The sequence below is a fragment of the Chelonia mydas genome, chromosome 10 (genome assembly GCF_015237465.2).
Source record: "Chelonia mydas isolate rCheMyd1 chromosome 10, rCheMyd1.pri.v2, whole genome shotgun sequence".
Taxonomy (NCBI): domain Eukaryota; kingdom Metazoa; phylum Chordata; order Testudines; family Cheloniidae; genus Chelonia; species Chelonia mydas.
The window spans coordinates 30,540,090-30,564,799 of NC_051250.2; the positions used below are offsets into that span (position 1 = coordinate 30,540,090).

Below are 24,710 nucleotides of genomic sequence, written 5' to 3' on the forward strand. Positions count from 1 at the left end.
TCCTGTGGCTGAAGTAGCAAATGTGGAATCTGTTTTCATTTACAGTGATAAATGAGTGTGACAGGCAGAATCCCTGATCCAGTGGCAGTGGCTCTTTGTGAGAGACACTAGCAAAATTGCAGTGGCAGCAGCCTGCTTTTGTCACCAGGGGTGGTAGTGGGGCTCTGGCTTTGCCTTCAGAAATGTTGTAGAAATCCAGTGTATGAACAGCTAAGGGAGGCAGGGTGGAGGTGCCCCCTCCCCCCCGTGTTCTTGAGCCCCTTTCCCCTTTCTGTTGAACTTACTGTTCACTGCCCCCCCAATGATGATATAGTCCTTCCCTTTTCCCCAGTGCAGCTGGAGGAGCCGGTAGTCTCACCTTGTGTCAGTGATAGCCCCCTCCTTCCCTGTCTTGAGAGGTGCCCCCATGCCCTCCCCCCCTCTCTTGGCACCCTCCTCTTCCGCCTGCAGCCTAGTGGGGAGAAGCAGTCGACCCTTCCCTTCGCCCCCCCCCACCCAGTGTTCATTCCCGTCCCCATTGATCATGGCGGGAAATAAGGTGGGTGGGGGCCCCTCAGGTTGACCCTGCCACACCTCCTTCGCCTTTTCCCCCGTCCCCCTCTGTGGTCCCCATCTCAACTGCTGCTGCCGGACCGCCTGTCATCACCCCTGCTGGGGCACTGGCAGCAGCAAGCACAGGGGCGGACTCCGTTGCTGCCATGCCCCTTGTCCCCTCCAACTCTAGGGGAGCCCCTCCCACAGTCGGCAGGAGGGGCCAGAGGAATAAAAAGGGCAAAGGCCCCGCCAAGAAGACTAAGCGCTCCATGGTAAGGGCTGCCCGCTCTGCCGCGGCTCTGCCATCGGCCACGGTGTCCCTCCCTGTTATTCCCCTCACCAGCTCTGCGGGTGTCCCTCTCCTGGCCCCCAGGGCATACACCCAGCTGGCGACGGTCCCCATTTGCACCCACTTCCTTTCTTGTGCCTGCCCACTTCCCGGAACCCAGTATCAGGACCCTCTTGCAGCCGTCCAGACTGAGCCTCGGTACTGTGGACACACTCCGCCGACTACATGCACTTAGAGCACTTGTGTGGGGATACACACACTCAACTGTATAAAACCGCTTTCTACAAAACCGACTTCTATAAATTCGACCTAATTTCGTAGTGTAGACATACCCTGACTTTGTCACACTAGCCTCTGATGAGCAGAAGCTGGGAATGGGCGACGGGATGGATCACTTGATGATTACCTGTTCTCTTCATTCCCTCTGGGGCGTGGCATTGGCCACTGTTGGAAGACTGGATACGGGGCTTAGATGGACCTTTGGTCTGACCCATTATAGCCGTTCTTACGGTTTGCTGGAATGACTTTTTCTGTTCAAATTTCTGTTCTGGAAGCAGTCCTCCTCTGGCCCCTGGGAGATGGGCTGTGTGACCCAACATGGCATTTCCACCTCGAGCATCTATGCAACTTTGATAACTATTCCTTTGCCTAGCAAAATGACCTGGATGGAGCTGTCTGACATTTTTTCAAAGAAAAGTTTTTTTCATCAATAATATTTTTTTCAGATAAAATATTTGTTCATAAAAATTATTTGTCAAAAACATTTTAAATGAAAAATTATGAAACACCTTTTTCATATTTTTGACTTTTTGCAATAAATTTGAAACAAAAATTCCAACCTTGTGTCAGGTTTTCACTCCCCTCACCCTTTTTTCTCCACTTGAAAAGATGGCAAACAACAAAAGAAGTGGGAGAAGGTACATTTTAAGACACTTTTCCACTCACCCCTCCCCACTTTTGTACTAGAAAAGAGGAGGGGAAGCGTGAGTGCATTTTTTCCCTCCTTCTCCCCCTTTTTCCTTGGTCTGTTTTTGCTACTAATGCAACAGAATGAGAAATGTTTAGGGGTTTGAATGAGTGGTCTGTAAGAGTTTTGATTTTTCCCTTTTTTTCCCTCTTTTTACTATAGAGTTTTCTCATGTTTGGATAAGTTAGAGTGGCAGAGTTGCATAGTTTCACTTTTACTTTTAAAATGGCTTTTGCCAACAACTTGAACAACCTCTTCCTCACCATGTCTCAAGACCAGTGCTCCATCCTCCTCCTTCTCAACCATCAGCTGCCTTTGATATCGTGGACCACGCTCTCTTTCTTGAAATCTTGACCTTTCTTGGCTTTTATGACCGCTTCCTCCCCTGGTTTTCCTCCTACCTCTTCAGCTGCTCCTTCAGCATGTCATCTGGAGGATTCCTCCTAGGGTGACCATAGGTCCATTGTTGGCCAGTACCCAAAAAGAGGGCATTTTTGTGAAAAAAGTGAGGTGCAGTGTGGAGAAACGTGTAGGGGGTGAGTGGAGATGCCAGCCCTGTGCAAGGGGGAGGTTGGGCTGGAGGCAGGGGAGGAAGAGTTCCAGTGTGTAGGGAGGCAGGCAGCGTTCCAGTGACCAGAGACAGCCTCAAGCAGGGGGCCGGCAGGGTTCGAGTGACCAGTGACAGTCTTGGGGGGCACCTTGGGTGAGCTGCTGGGGCCAGCCCTATGGGGAGGTGGGGGGGAGCTTGGACCAGCTCCACATGGACACTGTCCTGTTTTCCCTTTGGGAAATATGGTCACCCTAATTTCTCCTCATCCTCACTTCAACTTTCTATGCAGGTCTCATGAGGATCCATATCCTCTCCACCCCCCTTTCCTTCTACAGCTTGGTGATCTCATTCAAAAACAAAGCTTCAGCTACCATCTTTACACTGACTCGTAGATCCACCTCTTCTCTGTACCTGTCTCCTTCTCTCTAAACCAAATCTTGGCCTCTCTCTCTGACATCTCCTCATGGATGTCCAGCTGTCAGCTTAAACTCAAACTGGTCAAAACTGAGCTCTTAAACGTCTCCCATCCTTCTCCTTTCTCGCTCCGCCTGGACAACTTCACCATCCTCTCTGCCACTCAGGCCCGTAATCAGGGTGTCATCTTCAACTCAACCCTCTTTCTAGACCAGGGGTTGGCAAACTTTTTGGCCCGAGAGCCACATCTGGGTATGGAAATTGTATGGTGGGCCATGAATGCTCACGAAATTGGGCGTTGAGGTGTGGGAGGGGGTGAGGGCTCTGGTTGCGGGTGTGGGCTCTGGGGTGGGGCCAGGGATGGGGGGTTAGAGGTGCAGGAGGGGGCTATTGGCAGGGGGTGGAGCAGAGGGGTTTGGAGTGTGGGAGGGAACTCTGGGCTGAGGCAAGGGGTTGGGGTGTGCAGGTTCCATGGTGGGGCCAGAAATTAGGGGTTCAGGGTGTGTGAGGGGGCTCTGGGCTGGGGAAGGGGGTTGGGCTGTGGGAGGGTGAGGGCTCCAATTGGGGGTGCAGGCTCTGGGGTGGAGCTGGGGATGAGGGTTTGGGGTGCAGGAGGGTGCTCCGGACCAAGGGGTTTGAAGGGCGGAAGGGGGATCAGGGCTGGGGCACGGTGTTGGGAGGGGGTTAGAGATGCAGGCTCCAGGTGGCACTTACCTCAAGCAGCAGCATGTCCCCCATCCGGCTCCTATGCGGAGGTGCAGCGCCAGCCAGGCGGCTCTGTGCGCTGCCCCGTCTGCAGACGCCACCCCTGCAGCTCCCATTGGCCACGGTTCCCAGCCAATGGGAGCTGCAGAGCCAGCGCTTGGGGCAGGGGCAGTGTGCAGAGCCCCCTGGCTGCCCCTACGGTTAGGAGCTGGAGGGGGGACTTGCCACTGCTTCCGGGAGTTGTGCGGAGCCACAGCATGCATGGAATGGGGCAAGCCCCTGACCCCGCTCCCCAGCGGGAGCTCGAGGGCTGGATTAAAAGATCTGATGGGCCGGATGCGGCCTGCAGCTGTAGTTTGCCCACACCTGTTCTAGACCAATCAACTCAGGTCATGTTTAAATCTTTCTGCCCAACATCTCTGAGACCCAGCCTTTCCTCTCCATCTGCACAGCTAGAACTTTCACCTAGGCCCTCTTCATGTCATAGTGTGACTATTGCAACATCCTCTTCCATAGCCTGGACTAATGTAATGTTGGCCCACTTCCCTCCATCCAAAAGGCTACTGCAAAGTTCATTTTTCAGCCTCCTCACTCCAACCACATCCCTGCTCTCCGCACATCCCTCCACTGGCTTCCGCCTTCTCCACTGCCTCAAAAACAAACTACTTTTTTTCCTTCTAAATATATCTTTCTAGACCTATGCCACCCACCTATCATCTCTTAAATGTGGTTGAGCTGTCGACCCTCAGCTCCACTCTGCAAAGGAAGCCACTCTTGAGTGCTCCTTAGTCCAGTTTTCTTCTATCATGCCACCCCCAAAGGCCTGGGTTGAGCTCCCTGTTTACAAAGCCACCTCACTGCTCCTTCAAATCCCTCTTTAAAGCTCCTCTGCTATGATGGCTACAAAACAAGGGCTAGGTGAGGCTACTTGTGTACTGTGACTGCTTCTTGTCACTGCGATCATAGTTGGCGTCTCACTGCTCCCTTGTCCTCCTCTGCCTGTGTGTGTGAACCTACTGGCCATTCTTTTCTTAGACTCAGACGGTAAACTCTGTGTGTGCAGAATGGGGTCCAATCCTTCTCTGACTGGGCTGCTAGGCACTACCCCCCAGTACTGCTCATGCTGCTGCTGCTAGCACCCTTTGAGGCACAAGGTTGGGCAGACTCTAGGGCTGACCTCAGGAGCCACGTTGGCCCCTGCAGCCTCACCTAGGTTTCTATGCTGGTGCCAGTGCAAGGACGACTCTGTGTCTGTGACTGTCTGTAAGATAGTAAGCAGAGCCCTCAGCAGAAAGGAATCGGGTAGGAAGGTGGCAGTGTAGCTAGGCTCCTGGTGCATGCTGGCTGTACGACAGGTAGAGCAGAGCTGACAAGGTCCTCATTGTATCTTCCAGTTTCTCCTCTTTCACCATTTCCAATGGTTTATTGATGCTCCCTTACCAGCACATTTGAGTGTTTCCAGGTACAGTGAAAAGGGGAAAATGACTTTTGTTGCTGAGTCAATTTCATGCATCATTGGCCTTTTTTTACATGGGCTTTTTCTGCAGAAAATGCCCCATCATTGTTATCACCAATTCTGCTTCACTGGCATTAGCGGAGGTGTGTGCTAGGATTGACCAGGATTCTCCAGTCACTACTTCTGGGAGGCTTGCTCTGAGCAGGAGGGGTTGAGTAACTAAGGCAGACAGAGAGCTAGGCTGGTGCAAAGGGACCACAGGACAGGTGTAAAACACCCCTCCACCTTCCTTGGAATACCCCCTGCCACAGGGAGGCTCTGCACCACCCTGGTTGGAGCACCAGATGCCAGGGCAGGTCTGTGCCCAGTGATTCTGTGCCCCTGCAGTGCATTGCATAGTGGCCATTGCAGCAGGGGTACAACAGAAGACCTTACAGCTCCTGAACAGATGCAGCACAGACTGTGTCCCCTCTGTCACCAGCATGGGGGGCGGGGGGTGGAGAGAACTGGACCCTGGCAGTCAAAAGGTAAATTGCTTCTCCATAATCGTGTTCTCAACTCCCAACAGAGGAAGGGAATGTAGGAGCTCACATGGGTGAGGAAACCCCATACAGACAGGCTGGGGGGTCAGACCATGCGGGAGCAATGCATGGTGGATGGGAAAGACTGGCAGATTAATAGCCAGCTCTTGGTGCATGGTCTGTTAGCGCCTGAAGTGGGAGCGACTGCAGTACCCATCGTTGGAAGCGAGAGAAGACAAAGCAAAACCAAATCAACTTCTGTCTCTTAAAATAAATCCTTTTCTTTTAAAGGTGAAAAATGTCGAAGTTTTATTGACCTTGCCCCGGCTTCTGAGAAAGGTAAGACAAATAACAATTGAGGATTCTTCGCACTTGCCCCTTTGCAGATATCACTGTTATTTTTTCATATTTCTTCAGTGCCATAAGGTGCATTCTCATAAAAATACAAGAGGCTCTTACAATAGAAATTATATGATAGCTAGACAAGAAAGGGAGTGGGACGTAAAGTGAGAAAGAATATCCAATCAGTCCTTCCCTACCTGTGAGGCAAATGTTTATGTGGGAATTTTGTAAGGTCTTGTGTAGTGTTCTCCAGGTCCATCTCCTCCTGAGGAAACCCAGTGCTGTCCAGGAAGTCAAACTATAAACCACAGCTCAGAAACAACTTCTTAAGCCCCAGCAATGGAGGAGAGGAGCAGCACATTTGTGTTGTTTTCACAGGCCAGAAGGATTTGCATACAGAGCAAGCAGCAGTGTCATAAGCATTATTGTTCATTAAATATTGGTTGAGGGAGATTTGCTTGTTTGCGAGGCAGAGAAATAAAAAGATGAGCCAACAGCACTGAGAAGGGACTCGCTGTAAAGATCTTGTTCAACCTGACATATGGAGTTCCGGTTTGTCAATTTCTTCAGGATTTCAAAATCACCTTCTCCAGCTGGTGAATATAGCTGAACCACGCATTAATAGTGATCATAATGTAATTAAATATAATATTGCTGTGGGGAAATACAAACCCACCACAGAAGCATTAAAGTTAAAAAAAGGGGAACTTCAGAAAACTGAGGCAGCTAGTTAAGTGGATATTAAAAGGAATGTTCACAAAAGTGAAATCCCAGCAAGCTGCAGGGAAACTTTTTAAACACACCCTAATAGAGGCTCAAGTTATATGTATACCCCAAATAATAATAATAATAAAAAAAAAAAAAAAAAAGCAACAAGACCAAAAAAATGCTGCCCTTGCTAAACAGAGTAAAAAAAAAAAAAAGAGGTGGTTCGAGACAAAAGGGCATCTTTTAAAAATTGGAAGTAAAATTCTTCTGAGGAAAATAGAAAGAAAGAAACAAACTGTCACAAGTCAGGTGTAAAAGTATAATTAGGGAGATCAAAAGAATTTGAAGAGCAACTAGCAAAAGACACAAACTAACAGCAAAATTATTTTAAGTACTTCAGAAGCAGGAAGCCTGCCCAGCAGTCAGGGGGTCCCGGTCTATTGAGGTGCTAAAGGAGCATGCAAGGAAGACAAGGCCATTGTGGAGCAGCTAAATTAATTCTTTGCATCAGTCTACTCTGCAGAGGATATTGAGGGAGATTCCCACCCCGAGCCATTCTATTTAGGTGACAAATCTAAGGAAATGTCTCATTTGAGGGGTCGGTAGAGGAGGTTTTGGAACAAATTGATAACTTAAACAGTAATAAGGCACCAGGCCCAGATGGTATTCACCCAAGAGTTCTGAAGGAATTCAAATGTGACACTGGAGAACTACTGACTGCGGTATGTAACTTATCACTTAAATCAGCCTCTGTCCCAGATGACTGGCAGATAACTCATGTTACACCAATTTTTTGAAAAGGTTCCAGAGGCGATCCCTGCAATTACAGGCCAGTAAGCCTGACTTCAGTACCAGGCAAATTGGTTGAAACAATAGTAAAAAACAAAAAACAGAATTATCAGACATGCAGATGAACACAATATGTTGGCAGAATCTACACAGCTTTTGTAAAAGGTTGGTGAGCCATGAATTCCCATTAGAATTCTTTGAGGGGGCAAAAAGCACATGGACAAGTGTGATCAAGTTGATATTGTATACTTGGACTTTCAGAAAGCTGTGGACAAAGTCCTACACCAAAGGCTCTTAAGCAAAGTGGGTAGGAATGGAATAAGAAGGAAGGTCCTCTCCTAAATCAGTAACTGGTTAAAAGACAGGAGACAAAGGGTAGGAATAAAAGGACAGTTTTCACAGTGGAGAGAAGTAAATAGCTTTGGCGGGGGAGGGGAAGGAGCTGTACTGGGGCCTGTGCGATTCAACATATTCATAAGTGATCTAGAAAAAGGGGTAAACAGTGAGGTTGCAAAGTTTGCACAAAATTGCTCAAGATAGTTAAGTCCAAAACAGACTGAAGAATTACAAAGGGATGCAACAAAATAGATGAAATTCAGTCCTGTTACGTGAAAAGTAATTCACATTGGAAAACATAATGCCAACTATCCATACAAAATGATGGGGTCTAAATTAGCTGTCGTCACTCAAGAAAGATCGAGGAGTCACTGTGGATAGTTCTCTGAAAACTTCATCTGCACAATGTGCAGCGGCAAGCAAAAAAGTGAACACTGTTAGGAGCCATTAGTTTGTCTTATCTGTCCCTTTCCTATCATAATGCCGCTATATACAGCCACCCACAGCTTGAATACTGTGTGCAGTTCTGGTCACGCCCATCTCAGAAGGTCTTAGAATTAGAAAAGGCACAGAGAAGGGCAATAAACAATCATTAGAGCTATGGAACAGCTTCCGTATGAAGAGAGATTAAAAAGACTGGGGCTGTTCATCTTGGAAAAGATAGTGAAGGGGGGATGTGATAGAGGTCTATAAAATCATGACTGGTGTGGAGAAAAAGTGTTATTTACCCCTTCACATCACACAAGAGTCATCCAATGAAATGAATAGGCAGCAGGTTTTAAACAAACCTAAGGAAGTACTTCACACAATGCACAGTGAACCTGTGGAACATGTTGCCAGGGGATGTTGTGAAGGACAAAAATATAACTGGGTTCAACAAGGAATTAGATAAATTAATGGAGGACAGATCCATCAATGGCTACGAGGCAAGATGATCAGGGATGCAGCCCCATGCTCTGGGTCTCCCTAAATGTCTGACTGCCAGAAGCTGCGATTAGATGACAGGGATGGATCATTTCGCAACTGCCCTGTTCTGTTCATTCCCTCTGAAGCCTCTGGTACTGGCTCCTGTTGGAAGATAGGTGTCGGGGCTATCTGGCCTACTGTCTTGAGCCAGTATGACTGTTCTTCTGTAATATGACATGATTTAAACTGCTTTCCCTGGGGTCCTCACACTAATTTACATATACTTCTGCCTGTCCCACCATCAGCTGGATTTGAACCCCCCACCACTCAGGTGCATAACACAGTCCTGAATTACCCCAGGTCTAGGAGTAACTGGGGTATTGGAGGAGGGGGAAGCACCTGTTTGGGTAGGTCTTTGTATCTGCAGAAGCTACTTGTCACAGAAAGGAATTCTGCCTTTTTGATATGTTCAAGTTCTTAATGGCCCTGCTGGACAGAGTCTGCAATGAACATCAGAGACCTTCTTTGTATTATATGTCCAAGCAATGAGTTTTGAATTTTCATTAACATTCTTTGAAGATATTTTGCAGCAAAGGGTGTTTGAAGATGAATCCCAAAGGTTTGTTGTCTCTGTCCACGTGGATATGATCATGTCCCAGGACACACTGGTCAAACTTGATGTATGTAAACATAATGGCTAGGCATTCTTTCTGTGTTTGAGCACAGCTTTGCTGTTGGAGATAATCCTAGACTAGGCAAATGCCACAGGCTGGCCAGTCTGTAATAATGCTGAGTTCACTGGCTTCACATTGAATAGTTACAGGTTCCTTTACATCATAACGTTTTAGGACTATTATTTAACCACTAACTTTTTGATCTGTTTGAGTCATCTTGCTGTGGGGATTTCCAATACCAACCAGCATCTGCAGTGGTCAGACTGCTAAGGTGTTCGCTGACCTGGGGGACGTATGGCAGGAACTTGGACAGATGATGAGCACACAATAGAAAGCACTGTATGCCTTTCACAGGTGAGAACAACAGACATTAGGGAGAGCTTATCACGCTTTTAGGTAGACTGGCTAGTCTCTACCCAGGCCCTCAAAGGTTCTGGACACATGTTGCTTATTGAAAGAGATGCGACTCTGGATCCATAGGCACCAATGGGGGTGGGGTGGGGTGGACAAATGGTGGGTGCTCAGCACCCACCATCAGCACCTCCCGCACACTGCAGATCAGCTGTTAAGTGGCATGCAGGAGGCACTGGGGGGGAGAGGGGGGAGGAGCAAGGTCAGGGTGCTTGTGGGGGAGGGGACAGAACAGGGCAGGGGTGGAGCAGGGGTCAAGCACCCCCCCACCCCCAAGAAAGGAAGAAGATGGAGTTGTCTGGATCAGTTTCTATTTTATAAACTTAAGATTTTTAAATGAACTAAAATAAAAATCAAGGAAACATATCTCCATAGCTAAGCTATTATTAATAATACTAAACTAAGACTAAAATTATCAAAATAGAATCAAATCCCGAAATCAAAACAAGTGAATCTCAATATTAGGTTGGAATGAAATCACCAAATTAGTATTAAAAATATAATCAGTGCTATATAAACTCTAAAGAGGCAGCACAAGAAGGTGGCTGCCCATTTGGTTATAAATCCTAACTAGCTAATTTTACCAAAAATCAAATCAAATGTATCATTTGCACCTGGTTAACGATGAAACCAAATGCTTATCATCTTAACCACAACTTCAGTCAATTATACAGCTTCCTTCTTAGATGTCAGTTCTTATGTAGGGGGCTGACCCTTTCTTCCTCTGCCACAGATATTATAATACATACTTTAACAGAACACCATTACTAAGCAGAAGTTTAATAAATCTTATTTACTAGACAATCATTACAGAGGACAGTCTCAAAGTCTCGGTCTTTTAGGCACAGAAGACATTCTGAGTGTCTTTATGAGACAATATTTAGAGCTGTTAACATCTGGGACACTTCTTTCCGGCATCTTCCCCATGTGGGCTTTTTGCTCTCTCTCTGAAAATAAAAAGGCGGCTAGGGCATCTTGCAGCTAATGTAAAAGACAAAAATAATAAAAGGAAAAGTATGATATTTAAAATGAGATAGAGGCTTCACAGTCTCTCCAGAGCTCACTGTCTTCTGGACCCTCACCCAGAGTCACTTCCTGTGTCTCTTAGGCTATGACTGCACTTTCAAGTGTACAGTTACTTGTCCATGTACTGCTAGAGCATGTACTCTGTACCTGCACAGCCGAAGACTCACCGGTGCGGTGCCTCCTGCTGGTCGTTTGGGTATTAGCTCTTTTCCAGCCTCGGAGTGCCCTCTGCTGGCCAGTTTCTCGCCTGCCTCAGGCCCCCCGCATGTCCCTCCCGGACCCCGGTGCCCTTTACCTCGGGGTGCTGCCCCACCACAGTGCCCCCATGCTCTGGGTCTCCCCTCCCAGGGGAACCCCCAACCCTCTAAGCCCACCTTGCCTCAGTGGCTACTGCCAGTCATCATCTAGCCTCCTTTCCCTGGGGCAGATTGCAGTCTATAATAGCCACTCATCATTGGCAAGGGGGTAGGATCTGCTGCCCTTGCCCATCCCCGGGCTGCCCCTCTGCAGCCCCAGTACCTTTCATAGGCCTTCAACAAGGCCTGCAGCCTGGGGGTTTACCAGGCTGGAGCTCCCCAGCTTCCTTTGCCCTTCCTCAGCACTGCTCTGCTTCAGGTCTCTTGCTCCCAGGCAGCTAGCCTTTCCCCCTCCAGGGCTAGGGTGAGACTCCTCCAGCTCCTAGCCCCCCAGCCCTTTTATCAGGGCCAGCTGGGCCCTGATTGAGCTGGCCACCCCTGTGGTCAGCTACTCTCTCTCATTCCTTTTATCCCAGCCGCAGCCCTCTCCAGGGCTGCTTTTAATCCCTGTTCTGCTGGAGTGGGGCAGCTGCCCCACTACACTGCACCACATGGCCACAGATGCTGTGCTGGGCATGAGTATATGCTGTGCACTGTTGAGTGCCCTCATCCACCCTGCATCTATTCAGTACGCAATGTTCATGGTAACGTTTCAGGAGCAGTATCCCAGAGTTCTGTGCGTCACAGAAGACATTCTAGGAACTGCCTTGCTTCACATTGCTGGAATTATATCTTCATGCATTTGACAATGGCACCTCTCTGTCATCTCTCCCTTCTGCCAAAATGCGTTGGAGACATGGAGCAAGTCTATGATGATGTCGTTCTGCTCCTGCTTGTGGGACAAATGTTCATGCAGTGCAGTACTGGTTACTGGACGGAATCAGACCAGAAAGATTTCAGATGGTGAAGATGGCTGACCCAGAAGAGGAATGAAAATCCACTTTGGTCCCATTGAACAGATGTTTTCAATGCTGGGATTGCAATGGTATGCTCGCAGGTGGATTGCCGCTTCTGGCCCCAGAGAATCAGCATGGTGTGGTGGGTCCACGTTGTCTTGGACACCGAGGAGGATGAAGAACTTCTGAATGAGAAAGCAGAAATTCATGGATTTGTGCAAGGTGCTTGCCCCAACCCTCCAGGGCCAGGCCTCTCACTTTTGCAAACCCATAGTACAGAAGCAGGTGGCTATCACCCTTTGGAATCTGGCAACATCTGACAGCTACCAGTCTGTTGTAAGCCAATTTGGGAAGTCAACTATTGGGGCGGTCTACCAGGCTATATCAATACTGAAGTCTACACACGAGTCGTAAAAGCACCGCTCAGTGTCACATATCTTCTGTTATTTTACTTTTGTTTCCTGTCACTGTATTATCACAAATTATTAACAAAGACATAAAGATGTGTCCACTAAATTCTCTTCTGGTTTTCATTGTGGTGCTTTGGATGCAACAGTTATTTCACAGCTTACTTCGTTGTCAAGATAGCAAATTCATGAGTAGGGGGGCTGGAAGGGTTTGGTGCAGGGATGAAATTGTTTGCAGTTCCGTGGTACCAGATTTTTAATAAATCACCATCATGAGCTGTTTTCAGAGTAGCATGAATTTTCATGAGCTGTGAATTCTGCTACCCTCTTCCCAGCCTCTAGGAAGTATCGTGTTGATTATACTCCAAAAACAAGATGCGCACACAAGGGAAGTGAATAGAAATTTTTACTTACATACACATAGCAAATTTTTTTTTAAAACAGGAACAAATGAACCAAAAAAGAAAAAAATCCCAGAGGTATGGGCAAACATTAATGTCTGTGGAAATGTCTTCTTGCTCTTCCCCTCCCCCTGGAGGAAGAGATAGCTCAGTGGTTTGAGCATTGGCCTGCTAAACCCAGGATTGTGAGTTCAATCCTTGAGGGGGCCATTTAGAGGTCTGGGGCAAAAATTGGGGATTGGCCCTGCTTTGAGCAGGGGGTTGGACTAGATGACCTCCTGAGGTCCCTTCCAACCCTGAGATTCTATGATAAAGGGCAGGTAGAAGGGGACAACTATGGATTATGGTGCAGGGGGACTAACAGGGACTCTCTGTATGGGGCTTGGGGGCTGATCCCAGGCTGGGCTACAGGGACAGGATGGAGCCCATTGTCTCCCTCCTCCATGCTCTGGGGAGTTCCCCTGAGAGGGGTTTCAGATGCCGGCAGAGCATCTTGTGCCTGGTGTCCGGCATTCTCCTCCCTGGTGGGTGGGGGTTGGAATTCACTGCCTCAGCGGCAGCCTAGTCATCCAACGGAGGAGGAGCAGAAGTGAGAGGCGCTGCCTCTTCCAGGAGAGGAGCAGCAGCAAAAGCAGTGGATGGGCCCCGAAAGCATTCTACCACCCGCCGGAGTAGGCACTGCATGAGTGCACGCTCCCATTGCCTGGGCTGTCTCTCCATTTATAGGAATGCATCATCCTATCTAAAAGCCTGATCCTCCCTTGCCCTAAGAAAGTCCAGCTGCTCTTGACTCCTTCTCTGTATACCAACAAGCAGGTCCTCCAGAGTCCTTTGGCATCTTTGTCCGCTGTCTCTGCAGTGCCGCTTCTGACTTCCCAGGGGAATGGGTTCCCTGTTGGTATCGGAATGGTCTGCCGAGTCAAACAGATGGCTAGCATTATATTTCATTTCTCCTTTGACGGAACCTAAGAAATGCCCCATAACGTAGGCCTGAAGGCCACAATATTGATAGTTTTAAGCAGCCCAGGAGTGCAGCTGTTACAGCCTCCTTTCTTCAGACTACTTTTGCAGCCCATGAGGAAGGAGCCGAGGGTAAATATATACCTGTGTTACTTATATTCAAATGTTGGAATACATACAGTGCATCAAAGGGTCCTGTTGGGGTATGGTCAGTTCCTGCAGGGGTAATGTGTGGGTTTTCTTCTTTAAAGGCTGGCCATCACTTGGAGAACACAGCAGTTTTGAAAGCATCAGCATGGAAAAGAGATGTGGCTATCCAGGACTGAGGCGGGCACCCAGCCACCAGTGCCAGAGAGATGTTTTTGCTAATGGTGACTCCTCTACATACAGCTGGGTGGAGTGGTTTGGGGAGCTACGAAGGTGGACCAAGCACATTTGAAGAACCAGCTCAAATTTCTGCTACTCCAAAAATTTGCTGAATTATGCTTACAGGACTGGGTGGCAATTTGAGAGGAAACTGTATTCTAAGATAGCAGATTGATTTCCTATGGAAGAGGAACAGAGAACCACAAAGAATGCCCACCAACTCCACCTGCATTGCCAGAAACTCTGGCCTCTGTGTACAACCAACAGCACTGAAAAGGACAGGGAAACAGAGATGCACTGGAAGTGTATTTTCTCCCTTGAACTTCTGGATTAACACTGCGAGCCAGTCACCTCTCCACAGTTAAGGGACACAGCATTGTGTCTATGGAACTGGAGAGCAGATGCTTTTCCCAGCATCTGCAGAGTGGCTCAGTGCGGTGATGGAGCCCAGGGATTGGGAATGGTACATAATATTTCCAATGGTCCCAAGGAGAATGGATCAGTCTAACTTTCCTTGAACAACCTTTTCCCTTCCTGGACCTAGGCAGGCCCACACACAAGCGCCCAACCATCCCCCTCCCGCTTTCCATGCGGCTCCCGTTCATAAGGGGAAGGAAAGATGGGCATGGGGGGCTGGGGGAGGGATGATGGGTTTTTGTCACAACCATAACTGTTCTTTCCCCACTCAAGGCCATTTAAAACCAATGCCATCCTTCTTCTCTCCCCCTCTTTCCCCCCCACCTCATCTTTTCCTGCAGCCAAGGAACTATCACTGTCGTGCTGGGCAAGTAATGCACAGGGAAGAGTGCCTGCTTGTTAATACTCTGGTATAGCTTATGCTAAATGCTTTGCAGTGGTTCATGGGATTTCAATAAAATCATGGATCTACCACTGTGTCTTGCTCAGGGACAATGTTGGGGTGAAGCCTGGGTGGGATGCGGTGACAGGGCCAGCTTCCAGGCATGTATTACTGGCGCAAGAGGGGATATCTCCAGGGAGCATGAGAGTGTATTATAACTTGCCAGCCTGAGATTCCTTTTCCTGCCACGGCTTGAGACCCTCCTAAATAATTCCTCACCAGGTCTGCCAGGTAGAGGTGCAGAGTAACATGCTCCTCTTCCTCCAGGTCTTCTGGGACTTCCTCAGAGTCTTCTTCCATGGTCCTTGTTGCTGCCTTGCCCTGCCCCTCATGGGCATCCTGTCACATGAGGAGGCTGGTGTGGTTGAGGAGGGGGTTGTGACTGAATTCAGGCTCACTGCTTGCAGTTCTGGAGAGCATCTAATCCAGCTCATCTACAAGGGCATGTGCTAGGTCCCCTCCCAGAGTGATTGTTTCAGTCCTTAACCCTCTGGTACCTGAGCATGAGATGCTTCATGCACTCCCATCACTGGGACGAAGTCTGGTTCATGCCACCTCCTCCAGAATCTGTGAAATCTCCCGAGACAGGGGAAAGTTCCTGCCAGTAAAGAGGAAGTCATGGAGGAGGGTGTACTCTGCTCACACACTGATCAACACACGAGTGGGCTCCAGAGACCAGGCAGCAGCTCTTGGAGCATGCTCCATGATCGCGGGCACTGAGCAGCACAGTTCATGGGATAACTGAAAGTGCCAGTGGTGCTGGAACACTTTTAATAGTGGGGGTGCTGAAACCCAGCCCCCCTTACCCCTGCCCGCACCTTCAGCCCCGGAGCGCCCACGGAGTCCGTGCCTAAGGCACCACTTTTGGCCGGTTGTTAAATTTAGAAGCCCTTTTAGAACCGGTTCTGCGTCGCGGGACAAGTGGTTCTAAAAGGGCTTCTAAATTTAACAACCAGTTCTAGCGAACTGGTGCGAACCGGCTCCAGCTCACCACTGGACACACCCCTAAAGAGACAGTGCAATTATGCAATTACTAACTGCATGAATACAATGCTGTGACACTGACAGACAGGCCACCCTGTGTATGACCCATAACAATTTAACAGGAGACATTACAATCTTTAATCAAGATAATCTACTTGTATGTACATTTCAAAGAGATGTGCTAGACTAGCAATCATCAACTCATTTGTTTGTAGGAATAATTTCAAGAGTAATTGTCTGTGTTTACCTATATCTTGTTAGAAGTTTAACAGCATAACCAGATTAGTTTGTAGATGCTGATCCCCTTTCATGTCTTAATTATATATGTGGCTGTGTCCAGTTAACATTAAGATCACAGATGTAAGATACTGCAGGAAACTAATAATATTATCTAGATTGCCTTCAGTTTAACTATCTATGTTATAATGAAGTACCGGCTAATTGCCTTATGTGAATGAATGTAACTAGTTTACCTGTGTATTACCTGTGTAGGAAATAGAAGATTAGCTTCAAAACAAAGATCCATCCGTGAAGAAAGATATTGGGTAAAGTTTTCAAAAGTGCCTAGGGCACCGAGTAGCCTAAGTCCAGTGAAAATCATTGGGAGTTAGGCTCCAAAGTGACTTAGGAACTTCAGAAAATGTTCCCTGTTCTCTTTTGGACACAGCACTCCATGAGGACCCAAGAGAGCTGGATTCCGTTCCTGACTCCACCACAGACTTCCTATGAGATGTTACAAATTGATTGGTTACAATGTATAGCACAAGGGGCAGAATTAAGGTTTCACAGAACACTTTATATCTGATATTGCTGGATGGCTGAGTGATGGACTTTACAATCTTTTAACATAGCTTTTTGTGAATAATAGGATATATCTATTCATTGAGCCATAGATTTCAGTACCAGAAGGTACCATTGTGACGCAGGTCATGAACTACCCCATAATAATTCCTAGAGCAGATTTTTTAGAAAAACATCCATTCTTGATTTAAAAATTGTCAGTGATGGAGAATCCACCATAACCCTGAGTAAGATCTTTCAATTGTTAATTACTCTCACTGTTAAAAATTTGCGCCTTTATTTCCTGTCTGAATTTGCCAAGCTTCAACTTCCAGCCATTGGATAGTGTTACCTTTCTCTGCTAGATTGAAGAGCCTATTGTTAAATATTTGTCCCCCCATGTAGATAATAAAGTCACCCCTTTAACCTCCTCTTTGTTAAAATAAATAGATTGAACGCCTTCAGTCTCCCACTGTTTTCTAATCCTTTAACCATTTTCATGGCTCTTCTCTGAACCGCCTCCATTTTATCAACATCCTTCTTGAATTGTGGACACCAAAATTGGACACACTGTTCTGGCAACTCTCACACCAGTGCCAAATATAGAGGTAAAATAACCTTTTTGCTCCTACTAGAGAGTCCCCTGTTTATGCATCCCAGACTCGCATTAGTTCTTGGCCGCAGCATCACACTGGCAGCTCATGCTGTATGTCACTTATGGCTTGTATTAACTCTGACGTATTTTGGGATAGAGTAGGGAAACTCTGTTTTGGATAAGAGATTTAATCCATTTTCCATACAAAAGTATGTGGAATACTCTTATTTTAGATATTACTGTATAGGTTTTACATTGCATTCACCACCACCATACCTAGGTGCCACACAAACATTCGTTAGTTTCTCTCCTAATGCTGCAAAGTAGGGAAGTATTATTACCTCCATTTTACAAAAAGGCACAGGGGTATCAAGTGATTTGCCCAAAGTCACACACAGAATTGACTCCTGATCCCCGTCCAATGGCATAATCATAAAACCAACCTTCCTCTTGTTTGGTTAAATAGCAGGGAGTCAACTGTACTGCAATAGACAATGGAAACCCTCCCTTCTGACTCCAGCCCACACTCTTAGTTCCTTTGGCACAGAGCTCCCCTCATCCCAAGAAAATAAAGTCCAAGATTAAAGCCAAATGAAACCAAAACCACCAGCCTCCTTTCCATGATCCAAACCGTGCCTCGGCATTAAACTCACCACATGCAGCCCCAGAGGGGACATCTACTCTGAGCTGAAGGTGGGTGTTCCATCTCCAGCACACATACCCATGCTAGCTCTGATGCAGCAGTGGTGGTGCAAGCACCAAGCCATCTCACGTAGGTACCTATCCAAAATGGAAAGCACAGACTAGGAGTAGCTAGCCCCTCCCACCGCTTGTGCCACTAGGGCTCTGCTCTATTTTTAGTGTACTAGCTTGACCAGAGCTAGTGAGAGTATGTTTCCTTGAGCTGGAATGTACACCTCCAGCTCAACGTGTAGATGTATCCAGAGTCCGATAGCCACAGCCACCCTGGCTGGATGATCCTTTCTTTCTGTCCCTTCTGCTGAGTGTCTAATAACATTTCAGCATTGTAGGTGTCTCTGCTGGCTTTTGGCAGAGTAACAGTGCCTTGCAGTGGCTCAGGAGCAGGGGTACCAAGCACAGGGCAGACTGTTCAGACCCACAGCACAAACCCCACATTGGCTGTGACTTCTATTTAGATTTCACCAACCAATTATCAAATGTAAACCCTCAGACACTATACCTGGAGTCACACAGAGTCCTCTTGGGTACTCCAATCTGTCTTGCTTGGTGTAAGGGACCATCTATCACATAGGTAGGCTCACCTGGTTGGCACCGCAGCAATATTCAGGTTATTCCCTGTCCCAAAGGACCAGTCACTTACCCCAGGTCAATTGCACCTCAGATCTCACACCAAAGACAACTCCTGTAGTCAATCCTATATAATAAATCATAGGAAAGGAAATTATTTACAGCGTTAATGCAGGTAAACATAAGTACACACATGAGTTACAGTCTTAAATTTCAAAAGGAAATAGAAGCTTTTATAATCTGTAAACTCTAGCTGTCCTTTAGGGCTAACCCAAGCTAAGCAGCTGGGGATCTCTTGTCAATGCTTAGAAAAACCTTGCCAACTGGAGTCCAAGCAGCAGAGAGAGCCCTGGTTCTTTTTGTTTGGGGTTTTTAACCCCCTCTTGCCATGTGCTCTGAGCTGCAAACTCAGCTGATGGGATCTTCACATGGGGAGATGGAGAGAGCAAAACAGCAAACCTATTTTGTACTATATAATGTTCCACAATAGTCCACCTGGTGTTGATGGACCTTGCCTGTTGGACAGGACATAACACCTTCTGTTGGAAATCAACGCTTTACACTAGTTAATGGCTAGTCCCTGCCTGGTGATTTACACAGTTACAGAGGCTTACAATACAACCCTCAAATATTACTTTACAAGATGGGATACAGATGTTATTACATTAATGCATGCAGCAACTCACATGTATTCAATAAAGTCAAAACACTAAACACATTCTTATGATTCTAATACTAATACTAACACACAGGTGAGGCAAACTAATTCCAGGAATGTGTTTATTAGTGTTCAGTTTAGACATGGGGACTTTGACGAGCCGGCATCTGGTCTGCCAGCACCCCAGGCAGCATGAAGAATTTGTGAGGAAGTCTCTCACAGCTTCTTGATCTATTTCTCTCATCCCAGCTTTCTACACAGAAGCACAAAGTAATCCGGCAGATGGTCTGACATAATCAGATTACACTACCCAACAGATGGGCTGAATGCTCAGTGCTGGGAGTGCAGAGCTGGAAAACTGTGCCAGCCACAACAGCATGCTCAATGTTTATTTCTTTCACCATTTCTTATTGATCACACCAAGTATTTGTGGCACACAATTCCAATCTGGGAGCCTAAAACATATAAGCAAAAATATAGTAATAAAACTATCTGAATGGTGAAATTGAACGAGAAAGAAGGAGTGCTCACTTGGCCATCATGCCCTTATTTTAAGCCTGAATGGGGTTTAATGCATTCTCACAAAGGAGACACAAAGCATCCCAACACCTCCTCCTCAAACTCAATACACTTGTATAGTTACTGTGACGCTGGCAGGCCAGATGCCAGCTCTTGCCCAGGCTGCAGGCATTAGCTAAGAACTGACAAACTCATAGCTAGAGACCAGACCAGTTCACCTGTATGTTAGTTTTGCTCAAAATAGGTATTAATCTTATAAGAACGTATTTCGACTCTATGAAATGCTTGCAAATTGCTGCATGCATTAATCTCACTTTTAATGTCCGTATTCCATGCTATAAGAAAATAACTTTAACTTTATATCTTTGAGAATGTTTGCTCTGAAATTGTGAGCCCAGGCATGCAAATCATTCCCCTTCTACCCTCACCCATATTGAAGGGCTGTCAAAACCAGATGAGCTGGGATGCTGGCAGACCAGGTGCCAGCTCATGCTGAAGCTCCAGGTCAATTCACTTGTGCATTAGTATACATCAAAGTAATTGGTAAATGTATAAGAGTGTTTTTGGTGTTTAAACTTCATGAAAACAAATGGGATGTTACTTGCATTGTTTTCATGTATCTGCATCCCATTATAATTGGGTAGCAAATATTTACATTGTGTATACCCCGCAACTAAATAACCCATCAAAAGAGCAGTCAAATGAGAGAGAAGCCATGTGAAATGCAAATGAAGAACTTCAACAGAAAAGTGCTAATTTTAAAGCAAGTCATCATTCTGTGTGATGATCAGAGGTCAAAGATTCAAAATGCGTTCGTCTCTCTCCGTCAAAGGAAAAGCCCACATGGGTAGTGACACTGTGAGCTTGTCTTCTGTGAGAAGAAGCTATAAGTATGGATTCAGAGAAAGATCCTTTATCTCTGGACTGTTTGGATTGTAACAGGGCAGAACAACTGAACAAGAATATGGAGATCCCCAGAGTTATTCTGGTAGCCCTGAGAGACTTTTGGAAACTGGCTGATTACTACATCTCTGCTACCATTTACAATTATAGACTGTGACTTGCCTGTTCATATATTTTACCTGCTTTAGCTCCTCAATAACTCTCATTTCCTTTTCTTAGCTAATAAACCTTTAGTTAGTTTACTATAGAATTGGCTGCCAATGCTGTCTTTGGTGTAATATCTGGAGTACCAATTGATCTGGGATATGTGACTGTCTCTTGGGACTGGGAGCAAACTGATGTAGTGATTTTTGGTATAAGTGACCTTTTATTACAAAGTCCAGTTTGTCCAGATGGTAAGATGACTGGAGAGTCCAAGGGGCTGTCTGTGACTCCATGGTAAGAATGATATAGTGATCCAGAAGTTCACATTTAGTGAAATTTAATTATCAAACACACCACCAGTCTGGAGTATCTGCCCTGTTTTCTGACAGTCTGCCCTGAGGCAGGCATTCATGGTCGTGAGCCACTCCAGATAGCGTGACGGTTTCTTTCCTTCCCCATTGTCTATCCAGGCAACAGAAAATACATTGGATGAGCCTGAGGGTGCAGGGAGCTGGTGAGCTCAGAGGAGATACCAAAGACTAAACAGTACAGTGGGCAAACATGAAGAAGCAGGACAATGATGGCTGGCGAGTCCAGAGTCACAAGGACTAGCAAGCCCAGATAAGATATTTAGTATTTTTATCAGTGACCTGAAAGAAAACCTAAGATCATCACTGATAACATTTGCAGAAGAGAAGACCCAAAGATTGGGGGAGTGGTAAATAATGAAGAGGACAAGTCACTGATACAGAGCAATCTGGATTGCTTGGTAAGATGGGTGCAAGCAAACACTATGCATTTTAATATGGCCAAAAATAAAGTTAGACATCTAAGAACAAAGAATGGGGGACTATCCTGGGAAGCAGTGACTTTGAAAAAAAGACTTGGGGGGAGGGGGTCATGGTGGGTAATCAGCAGAACAAGAGCTACCAGTGTGATGCTATAGTGAAAAGGGCTAACTGGATCCATTAATGTAGGTAGGTTATATTACTTCTGTATTTGGCACTACTGTGACCACTACTGGAATACTTGGTTCAGTTCTGGCATCCACAATTTAACAAGAATGTTGATTAATTGGAGAGGGTTCAGAGAAGAGCCACAAGAATGATTAAGAAATTGAAAACATGCCTTATAGGCTACATCTATACTATGAGGTAGGGTGTGATTCCTCTGCTCATATACACCTAGAGTCATAGATCCATAGGTTCTAAGGCCAGAAGGGACTATTGTGGTCATCTAGTCTGACATCCTGTCAGAGAACTGCCCCAAAATAATGCCTAGAGCAGATCTTTTAGAAAAACAGCCAATCTTGATTTAAAATTGTCGGTGATGGAGAATCCACGATGGCCCTTGGTAAGTTGTCCCAGTGGCTAATTAGTCTCACATAAAAATTTATATCTGATTACATCTGAATTTGTTTAGTTTCAACTTCCAGCCATTGAGTAATTTTACAGCTTTCTCTGCTAGATTGAAGAACCCATTATCAAATATTTGTTCCCCATGTAGATGCTTAGAGACTGTAACAAAGTCCTTACAATGAAGTCCCTTAACCTTCTCTTTGTTAAGCTAACTAGATGGAACTCCTTGAATCTATCACTATAAGTGTTGGGAATGGAAGGTGGGAAATTGAGTCACAAGTCCACTCAATTTAGGCTTACTCAATTTTCGTTTTATTTATAAAATTCAGATAGAATTATTGCCACTTTCTGAACATGTATTTATGCCAGACAAACAGATCAGATGGAAGAGGTAGGGGCCCAAGTTGCTCAGCACTGGGGTTCTGGGAAGCTCTTCTATACTTCATGATGATTGTCTCAGCCTCTGATTCCTGGTCTGGTCCTTCAGTCTCATTCCTTCAGTTTCTGGTCTGGTATTTCTCCAATTCTCCCCTCCCCCACTTTACTTGGCTTCTTATAAATTTCCACATTACAAAGTCTAACTTTTCTTCAATCAGCATTAAACACGCTCTTATGTAGCCCATACAACGTGCATGCACAAGCTTCAATTTACACAGCTTATGCTGTTTTCACTATTTGCATGTCCTTATGTTTTCATGTCTTCTTGTTCTCTCTCAGTAAAGGGACTTTTAACCAGTATAAGAAATACACAAATGTAAAGTTAACTTTTCTTTTATCTAAAATTTGCAGCATAACAAAACATCACTGTCAGCAGGAAGCATTATCTAAGCCAGTCCATGTAAGAAAAAAATTGGCAAAACACCACCCAAGCCAAGGCCATGGCATAAGCAATACCTCAAACATATTCACTATCCATAATTATAAACTATTAAAGTAACAAAGCCCTGATTATTACCATTTAGCAATTCTTCATCTTTATATTTCAATATCATAATTCAGTATACATATGTTATCCTAACCTGCCCCAGTGGATCATAACCTTTACATGGTGGAGCAGCTTGAGTGTTCCCATGATCCCAAGAGCGATGCCATCGGGAATCTTGCACTCCCTGTAGGGTCACCCAAGGAAGTAAAGTCAAAGGTGAGGTTCCAGACGAACAGCAATCCACCACACCCCACCCCAAAGTCCTCAGCAGCAGTGATTTCTCTCAACGGCTGTGAAGGTGGACGAAGGCTGCAGCAGGATGGCGTTCTCCAATCTTCTTGGTTCCTTTGCCATTGGATTAAGAGCTTCATCCTGTCAAGCACCATGTGGGCACTTGCGTGCAACGGTGTCTCCACATTAAAAGAATTCATGCACATATGTCCAAGTCTTGTGGCAATCGATGAGTGGCGACAGGCACAGGGCCATGATGACCGGACCAGCACCCGGGTGGCAGCTGTATATGGTCGTTTTTGCATTTGGACAGAGGCAGGACTGCAACTCAGCAACTGTGACTGTGACTGAGCTGTCCTTTTCAGGACCTGCTCTGCTCACTCCACATGGGGAGGGGGCTAGAAAAGGTGCCCTGCACATAATCTTCCTTGCCTCCCCCCAACTGCATAACTGCACCCAGAGGGATTGCCTTACTGCAGTTGGTACCCATCCACCTGCTTCTTAGAATGGACTTTTCTAGATGCAGCTTTGCCTAGAAATTTGGAAAGAACATATTAAAGGCAAAAATGGCCAGGACACAGGGAGAGTACCATGGTATTCACTCCATTTTTAATCCTTACTAGTGCTTTCTCATTGGTTTTCCCAATCTTTGGCCTTTTATACCTACCAAAGACTTTGGTACCAGTAGGTTTTGCTGCGCTTATGTTCTTTTTGCCAGCAGGGCGCCAGAACAAGGGAGGGCAGGGGGCCATGGCCCTCCCACTTTTTACCAGCCTTAAGGGTGAGCGACATGGGGGAGGGGGTGGAGAGGAGCTAGTGGGGGTGGGGTCATGGCGGGGGAAGAGGCAGCGCAGAAGCAGGGCCTCGGGGGAAGAGGCAGCATGAAGGCGGGGACTTGGGGGTCAGTCATACTAGGAGAACATCAATGATCCTTCCATTGTCAGTGCTGATAGGTGAAGGTCACTTACAGCATGGTTTTCTCTTCAACTGAGGTAGTTCATGCAGCAGTTCTTTCTTGACGTGGGTTCATGGGAAATGGCCATAGTTAAAGTCCTGATACCAGTGTATACAGAACATTATTAGGAATCCAAATTAATTTATCCCTTGAAAGTTAGTCTTACCTGCTAGCTTCTCAATTCAGACTCATGTCACCTAACATTTTAATGCACTTTTTAAGCACTACTGCCTCTCCATCTCCAATGTCACCTTCAAGATAGGAAGTTCGCGCTCTCTCTCTCTCATTAATTCCCCTGCACTAGGAAATTAAGCTAGTGTCTGATGGCTGGTGCCAGTGCATTTTGCTCTCGTGGATCCATGCAGCAGAAAGACCTGACAGTCAACTGATGCTTGAATCAAGTTGCCAACACAGCACTGAGTCAGTGCAAGTCTCTCTGGAGTTGCCGGATCCTGTGCTACTAATGTAGGCATAGTGAACACCCCCACCATCCTGCAATGGTGCTCCAGAAAAGGTATAAAGGGTGTTTCTTTTAAATCCATCCATCCAAGAACGGTAGTTTTCCAGTGTTTCTGC

At 46.3% G+C, this 24,710-nt stretch overlaps 1 protein-coding gene across 4 annotated transcripts in view; it reads left to right on the plus strand.

Moving 5' to 3' along the window:
• GSG1L (GSG1 like) overlaps window positions 1–24,710 on the plus strand; it is a 118,885-nt gene that overhangs the window by 32,973 nt on the left and 61,202 nt on the right. For all 4 annotated transcript variants that reach the window (XM_037911179.2, XM_043524280.1, XM_043524281.1 and 1 more), the window contains exon 2: window positions 5,728–5,775. In XM_037911179.2, the coding sequence (XP_037767107.2) occupies window positions 5,728–5,775 (48 nt within the window). The remainder of the gene's footprint in view (window positions 1–5,727; window positions 5,776–24,710) is intronic.